This window comes from Clinocottus analis, unplaced genomic scaffold, assembly GCF_023055335.1.
Source record: "Clinocottus analis isolate CAN_PGR_092001 unplaced genomic scaffold, fCliAna1.0.p SCAF_441, whole genome shotgun sequence".
In the NCBI taxonomy this organism is placed as follows: Eukaryota; Metazoa; Chordata; class Actinopteri; order Perciformes; family Cottidae; genus Clinocottus; species Clinocottus analis.
The window spans coordinates 1-8,708 of record NW_027176200.1 but is presented as its reverse complement, the minus strand read 5'-3'; the positions used below and the strand labels follow the sequence as shown (position 1 = coordinate 8,708).

Below are 8,708 nucleotides of genomic sequence, written 5' to 3'. Positions count from 1 at the left end.
GAGCTATGTTATGCATTAAATTCAAATACAGCAAATATAGTTACAATAAGAAAATACAACTTTTAATTATTAGATTTTGCAAGATATATATATGTTTTCCTTTTCTGTGATCATAAACCAATATACCAGTAACACATAAAGGGGGTTTTCTGTATATTATATATATTTAAATAATTCAAATAGGCCTTGTAGTTGAGGAGATAATCAGTATTTAATACGGGTATAATCATTCAGATTTTCAGAAAACATGGTTAAATGCTGTGAGGTTAAGGGTTAAAAAAGAAAAAGAAACCAGGATATCAGCATTTAAATCTGGGTCTTTATTGACTTCCATGTATCTCGTCTAAACACTCTGACTCACAGCAAACGTGACACACTTTCACAGTCTCAGTACTCAAAAGGTTTTTATCTGACACGCGTATTTATTTACATTTATGGCCAACGGTCCTCGTGGCTCAGTTGTTCTTCTGTAAGAAGACTCAGGCTTTCACTTTGAAAGAAAGACAACGTTCAACATGTTAAACGTTTCTAAGTTTCATTTAATTAACACAAACAGTTAAGTCTCCTAAACGTTGAATTTAGGTAAAAACACATTTCACTATACAATCATTTTGTCTCGAAACTTCTAGAGGCGGGAATATTTCAGGCTCGGTGACGTATTTTAGAAGCTTTTGTTTATGGATTTACTTTCAAATGTAAGCTGTGAAAATAGCCATGTTTTTTTAAACATTTTTATGGATCATTTTTGGGGGCGTGGCTTTAAAAGAAGGCCTCCAAGAGCCCCACGTAGCGACTTTTGGATTAGTGTTGCGCTAACGCTGCTAGCTACTTTCATTGATCAGTCGTTGGCAACATTGAGTTAAATTTTTAAGATAAAAATCTTTTAATTCAAGCTTACTTTTGTTGGTTTGTACAACTAAACTCAAGCTTCTTGTTATTAAATAATGTATCTTCTGCAAAAACAGCATGTCAACCATTTTTTGGGTAGAAAACAGTTCATAGATTTTTTTTCCTGTACAACCACCTGGTTTTCTAAAATTATTCCAGGAAATGGTGTTTTTTTCCCAATTTGTTGGATGTAGATATAAAAGTTTAATAATAATATTTAAAAAAAACTTAAATGGTAACTGAGCTTTTATTGATTTTGAACCCTCTGTTTCTGCCGTAATGTAAAGTTTAGCACACTTTTAATTTAATTGTGATTCGTCTGTGTCTGTATTCATATTTGACGGTGTCTTGCTCAAGGGCGCTTCAACATGTAAACTATGAGGAGACCGGGGGGATCGAACCGGCTACTTTGTGGTTTCAGGAACGACCTCTCCGTCTGAAACGCTCTCTTTAAGACCATATCTGCTTCTTCAAAATATTCCTCCATTGTTCTTGTGCAAAAGATGTAGCGTCGCCCGAATAGCGTCATCATTCTGGAGCGAGCCGACGGGGCGTGTGTCCTCAAATGTCCTCAGTCCCTCAAAGTGATGATGACGTCATCGTCCTGTCCCTTCCACAGCATCTCCCCCTCGAAGTCCAGCATCTTGTGCTTGCGGCAGCGCAGCGCGATGCCCACCACCTTGTCCGAGATCTTCACGTAGCGGTCGAAGAGGCGGCCGAAGGAGATGACGGTCCTCCCCTGCTTGTCCTTGATGCCCATGTCCCGGATGATCCACACCATCTCCTCCATCTCCCTGTGGACGTGCCGCTGGGCCCGGTCGCCCCGCTCCGCCGTCTTGGAGCCGTCCTTGGGCCGACCGTAGCCGTCGTCGCCCTTGCGGAGCCGCTGGGCCATGGCGAACTCGTGGTCGAAGTCCTCGCTGAAGGGGTTGAGCCTCTGGCCCGCCATGTGCTGCTCGGACCACTGCTGCCAGCGCCGCTTCACGTCGCTGCCGGTGGAGATCTTGACCTGGAAGGGACAAGACGGAGAACGTCAGGGTTTAGAGAGCGTCGCAGTTTCAAACGGACCGCCGGCGGAAACGAGGTTCTTCATGGAAGGGGCACCCCGATGATTTTACAAATCAATGATAACTTCACTTAAAAGCAAAAGATATTGGAGCACTCGTCTTCTTATGCGGTGTTCACACCACGCTGCAAAAAAATGGTTTTTCGCAACAATTTTTTTGCGACTTTCCTCCTGGATTTAGCGACTTTCGGGTTAGTGTTGAGCTAACGCGGCTAGCCACTTTCATTGACCAGCCGCATTTACAAACGAACCGCTCGTGGAAATGAGGTTCTTCATTAAAAGGGACTTCGATGATTTAACAAATCGATGACGACTACAACAATATTTATTATAGCGCTCATCTTCTGCTGCGGCGGTCACACGGCGTTGTGACAACTTCACTTTTCCGAAATAAATCCATTTTTCTTAACGTTTTTTTGCCTCATTTGCATTGCCCGACTGAAAATCACTTGCGTCTGTGCATTGATTTACATGCAACCTACCACTGGTGTGAACGCAGCATGAAGCTCTCTGTAGTCTCAGAAAAAAAGCTTTTCTATTGAATGGTGTTGAGGAGAGTCAAAAACCCGATAAAAAGAAAGCATGCCCAAGTTCTTTGATCCAGAAATGCTTTGTTTAGCAGTGCTTTTATGAAAAATAGCCGCTTATTGTGTTATTTACACAGTGACTTATATGTTTTGAAGGGCCCTCAAATGGCTACAAAACAGTGTTTCATGCGGTGCAGAAAGTTTCTGAACGTTTTATGGGCATTTTGTAACCTTTGATCAACCGCTTTAATTCGTGCTTTCTCAGTCCTTTCGTTTTGTGGCGCTCCGCTCTCCCTCAAAGCCATTTGATGAATCTTTTTGGGACGATGGAGAGCCGAGGGAGGTACAGTACAGTATACACAATTAATATTGTTTTCAGGCGACCTATAACTTAAACAGGAAAGTACCCCTGATGACGTCATCGGGAGGTTGTCTCGGCTTGGGCCAATGAGTTGCATTTTGGAGCTTTTGGAGCTTGACCCATACTCAGACTTTTGTGATATAATTATTTTGCTGACTTTACACTAATGTATGTATCGTCAAATGTTATTTGGACTACATTTCCCTGGTGTTTTCAGTCTTTGAGAGCCCCAGCGACCCCACCCCTTTGGCTATATATTAAGGTTGATTAACGACCCTCAGTCTTTAAATACACTCCCCTCTGGTTGCTGTAATTGATCCCCATCTTGTCCTTTTGGAAAAGCACCTCACACACTTAACGGAAATACTGATTTTGTCCGCTCAGATGAACCGGCATCATATTTTACAACCTTGAGCATCAAGAAAAAGCAGCTTTTTTAAGTAGACGTCGTCTCAAAGTCGTCCACTTCTAATGTACAGGAGGTATAAATACTCCTTGGTATGAGAAGTCATGGAGAAGTTGAACATTTAGAACCAAAACCTTCAATTGCTTAAGTAAAAATATGTATTCATTATTATTCAAATGTTTAAATAGTACACTTTGTTACTTTTGTAAAATGTATATTGTATTGAAAGTCAATATTTAAGCAATAAGGTACGAGAAGGCCGGACTGTATCGTCAATAATGTACTGTTCAAGAGTGTTATGAGGCAAAGTTGTCGGTCGTAACTGTCAAGCTAACGGTCACATGAAATCTACCCATTATTTTGAGTGTGCACTGATGTGTAACGCCAAGGTAAATGTAGACAGGTGTATAGTGCATTATGGCCCAATAAAGAACGCCTCACTCTCAACCAATCAGAATGCTTGATTTCAAGTCCCTCCCCTTTCCGGTGGACCCACATGGGAGCTCGTTGTGTTGACCTTTAACCCACTTCATGCTCATTAATAACTGTTTTGTTTGAGTCTCAGGTATTGTTGAGTCGATGGAGACCAAACTAAGAGCGATTGTTGACATGTTGCCTCTCACCAACATGTCACAAAGTGCCAGTAAATGTACATCCCATGGACCTGTAGCCATTTAATCAGATCTCCTTCCACTCCTTCTCATATCTCTTGAAGGTTTCTCATCCGTAGAACTGCCTCTCTTGTCCGTGGCCCTTCACCTCGTGTTCAAAGGTCACGTTGCAGCGCACGGCTAGATTTATTGACCTGTATTCCATTGCGCGGCAATGCCAGCTTCAGTTTTTACGAGTTGGCCTCGCACTCCCGTGACCCCGATCCCAACCGGCTCCTTCAGCTTTTTATAGGAGACGCTGTTGTGTGGGAGTTGTGCAACTGTTGCACTTCAGGTGACATCAAAGGGAGCGCCGCTTCAGCTTGCCGTGTGACATTTATGCTCTTCATTTTTTGTGTGTTTGGATTCAAGAGGATAATTTTTAATGTAGTTGCAGAGAAAGCAGTCTTCTGCAAGTCACATAGGTGGCTATGATGGATATAATTTGATTTAACTAGGTTCCATCTCTTTCATAATAGAAGAAGCTGAAAGCAAACCATTGACGCATCGTCTTCTAAAGCTGCGTTAGCCAAAACTATTTTATGAATCTAGCAGCCATGGAACGATACGATCGTCCGTTTGGACGTCGTGTTCCTGGCTAAATTATATTTGTCCAACATTCACTCTTTGTTTTTAGTGACATCATTTTCCACTGTTGCTAATTCGGTTACCGGGAAGGAACATTTGGTTTATTTTAAGGTGTTTAACTGAAAACCGCCGTCTCCTGTTGCTGGTCGAGATAAAAGAGGCTTGAAAAGGTCCGTAAAGCCGAAAAGTTATAAGTCACACCTTTTGAAAACGCTCATTTCAGCCATTGTGAATGTATAAGAAGTGGACGTAGTCCTTTGTCAACGCCGCCATCTTGTTTTTTCCGCAACCAATGAATGGAAGTTAGCTTTTTTGCAAAGCGGACGACACTTCCGCGTCGGTTTGAATTCACACTACGGCGGTAACTTGATATCGGCGTGTTTCTTAATCCTCGAGGTGAACCGCTCTACCTTGGGCCTGCCGGTCACTTTGGCCGTCTTCACGTCTCCCTGCTCAGTCTTCGGCTCGCCGCCGCCACCGCCGCCGGCCTCCTCCCCCGGGCCGCTGTCCTCGTTGGCGCCGCCGCCGCTCCTCGACCCCAGCTTCTTCTCCTGGAGCGAAAGCTTCCGGTCTTGGACGACTCCTCCCCCTCCTCCCTCCGCGCTCTGGAGCGCCCTCAGCTGGCGGCGCCGCGTCGGCGACTCGTTGCCCAAAAAGGACTTGCCCTCCGCGGGACCCGACTCCATCTTGCCCCGGATGACGTTGACAACGTCGCCGCCGCCGCCGCACTCGCTGAGTTTCGGCTGCACGGTCTTGCTCACCGACCCCGTCCGGATCTTGCCGGCGGCGGCGGCGGCGTCAACGCCGGCGTCCACCGAGATCACGCGCGGCGTGACGGTGAGTTTGACCTCGCGGTGGCGCTCCTTCTCGTCCACCTCCTCGACGGACGTCGGCATCCAGCCGCTCGGGATGGAGTCCTGCTTGTCCGAGTGCTCGGTGGCCCAACCCTGCCAGCTCTTGGCCAAGTTGGCCACCATGACGGCGCATTTGATCTTCCGCGCCGCACGTTTGAACGCCTGCGGCTCCTGAGGGGAAACCGTGGTGGTGCCGCCGCTACTCATGGTGGCAGTTTACCAGAAGGACTTAGTTTTTCGGTGGGGGGAAAAAGTACGGTTTCTAGTCCATAAAAAAGTCTTTGAATCTTCCCCCCAAAAAGGTTGTGTCTTGGTAAAAACGAAACACTTCTAGATTAAAATAGATCGTTTTTTTTCAAAGTCAAAATAAACTTTCCAGGTGACTCGGCCTTTATATCCGTTGTGGATCTGTGGAAAAAACAAACATCCGCAGCCTTCCAGGAGCGTCAGTCGGTCAGTGTGTGAGCGGCCGGTGTGAAGAGCGCGAGGTCTTTGGCTCTAATCCCCCGATGAAGCCCCTCTGGCTCCACACCGACCTTTAAATAGGGAACGGGGGGTCGCGGAGGAAGCGATGTCGCACGGCGTCCACGTGAGACCGGAGAGCGGAGTCCAGTGACAACATTCCTGTTGCTGGCACACACACACACACACACACACACACACACACACACACACGCACACAGACACGCTTAACACACACACACACACAGTGACTGAGGAGTGGAATTTCTCCCAGTGGGATCCAGGGAACAGGTGCCCAATGTTTTTAGCGACTCAGAGGTTCCTGTCATCACACACACACACACACACACACACACACACACACACACACACACACACACACACACACACTGAAACATAAATGGGCCTTTGCTTTGAGTGTGTGTCTGTGAGTGTGTGTCTGTGAGCGTGTGTGTGTCTGTGTTTGTGTATGTCTGTGTCTGTGTGTCTGTGTGCGTGTTTCTGTGTGTATGTGTCTGTGTGTGTGCGTGTGTCTGTGTGCGTGCGTGCGTGTGTGTGTGTGTGTGTGTGTGTGTGTGCTCATTGTGTATAAATAGGGATGATTTCATTCGAATGCACAACTTTCCTTTATCGCATGCTTTCATCACTTTGTGACTGTGAGAGTGAAATCCTAAATGTGACACAGAATCTGAAGTGTGTCTGTCTGCATGTGTGTGTGTGTGTGTCTGCATGTGTGTGTCTATGTGTAAGTGTACATGAGTAACTGGGCCTATTCCAGTCTCTGTGTGTATGTGTGAATATGTCAGTGTGAAATTCTGGATGATGACTCACAAACTGTCTGTCGGGTTCTGCCAGTGTCTGGTGAACTGAACACTTTACCGGCCAAAAAATCATTTATCTTTATTATACATCCCTGTTTTAAACATCGTATTAGCAATTATGTCATAATAAGCGTCCTGTGCGTTGTCCGGATTGCGGTTTGAAGAATCTTTAGTAAAAACGACCTAGAGCTCAAAATAAAAGGATGTTAGCTTCTTCGCTAACGCTACGCGGCACCATGACTCATGGAAGTGGTGTCAAACTCTAAATAAATAGTCAGCATCAGATGTTCGAGTCTGATAAACTTCCTGCTTCTGTATGTTCATCTAAAATTAGTCTTTTTTAATTCAGCAATGAACACACAACCTAATGAAGCCGTTTAATTTAATCTCCAGTTTATAATCCCCGGAGGTTTATTCTCACACGGCTTGTTACGCAATACGCAAATTATGATATGAGTTTCTTTTTTTGTATATATTATGAATAAATAGGTTACTTTATATATATATATATATATTTATATATATATATATATATATGTATATATATATATATATATATATATATATATATATATATATATATATAAGATTATATATATAAGATTGATTAAATTGATATAAGGAGTACAGAGAGTTAATAATCAAAGGTTTGTATCTGAAGCCCAACGAGTCGTCTGAGTGTCCATGGACCAAAATAACCAGCTGGTCGAGGCCAAGTGGTTAATCAGCTCAGGTTTCTGGCATATATATATATATATATATATATATATATATATATATATATATATATATATATATATATATATATATATATATAGTGCTGGGCAAAATTATTGTATTGCAGGCTTTTATTTTATTTCAAAGTAATGCTGTCAGAACTATATAAGAGGCACTCTGGAGCAACAGGAAGTTAAAATACATATATATGCTATGAAGAAAAAACATGCTGTTAACACATGATGACATCATTGACGGAGTTACTAGATCCTGCGTTGACGCATTTATAACGCATTCATAACGCATTTATAACGCTTTTATGACGTAGCGTTAAAAATGCATTAAAAATGCATTAAAAATGCGTTAAAAATACCAATAAAACGTGTTTTAAATGCATTATGCTGCGTTAAACCATTCAAAGCGCGTTTATAGTGTGTTTATAGCTTCATATATATATATATATATATATATATATATTTATATACGTGCTTTAAGTTCCCCTCCATATGCCAGCAGCAGCTCGCTCACCAGTAGACGCGACTCGGCACCTGAAGGCTTCGAGGAGGAAAAGTGTTTCACACGAGACTCGATCAGAGTGAAGCTTCATACGCGTCTGAGCTGCGTGAGTCACCGGCTGGTTCATATTGTCGGAAGAAAAACTCTTTGCAGTTTTTTATTCACCTGCAGCGAAGAGCAGGTTGTGATGCACGGGGAGCCGGTGTGGAGCTTCAGGGCTCTTCAGGAAGCTTCAGGCCCCAAAAAAATGTGTTTTCAGTGTTTTAAAGTTTGAGTTTATGAACGTAAATATAGATGAAGACGATGCAAGAGATCACGTCATCCCCAAACTAAAGAGGGTGTATCTCTGCGACCACGAGGTCTGTTTGAATCATGCAGGTGTTATAATAAAAACAGATGAAGCATAGACTTCTATACAACCAGAGGAGTTGCCCCCTGGTGGTCAGAAGAGAGAATGCAGCTTTAAGACGTGAAGCATAGACTTCTATACAACCAGAGGAGTCGCCCCTGATTGTCAGTCGGGAGAGAGAATGCAGGTTCAACACATGAAGCATAGACTTCTATACAACCAGAGGAGTCGCCACCTAGTTGTCTGTCGGGAGAGAGAATACATCTTTAACACATGAAGCATAGACTTCTATACAACCAGAGGAGTCGCTCCCTGGTGGTCAGCAGAGAGAATGCATCTTTAACACATGAAGCATAGACTTCTATACAACCAGAGGAGACCTAAAGAGGTCGATTTTTTCTAACACAGTTGTTAATTTCTTCTACTGAGAGTTTTACTTCCAGCAGCGCTTCCTTCCACATCTGCTCCTCAGGCCTTGCAGCTGCTGGCAGCTTCTCCTTGTT

General features: G+C 43.6%; 1 protein-coding gene across 1 annotated transcript; it reads right to left on the bottom strand.

Annotated features, from left to right (window-relative positions):
* Window positions 1–199: 199 nt before the first annotated feature.
* Window positions 200–5,837, bottom strand: LOC137801894 (actin-binding Rho-activating protein-like). Its single transcript, XM_068599325.1, has 2 exons — window positions 4,897–5,837; window positions 200–1,897 (listed from the first exon to the last, which is right to left on the bottom strand). The coding sequence occupies exons 1-2, from the start codon at window positions 5,545–5,547 to the stop codon at window positions 1,460–1,462; spliced, it is 1,089 nt and encodes a 362-aa protein (XP_068455426.1). The 5' UTR covers window positions 5,548–5,837; the 3' UTR covers window positions 200–1,459.
* Window positions 5,838–8,708: the final 2,871 nt, after the last annotated feature.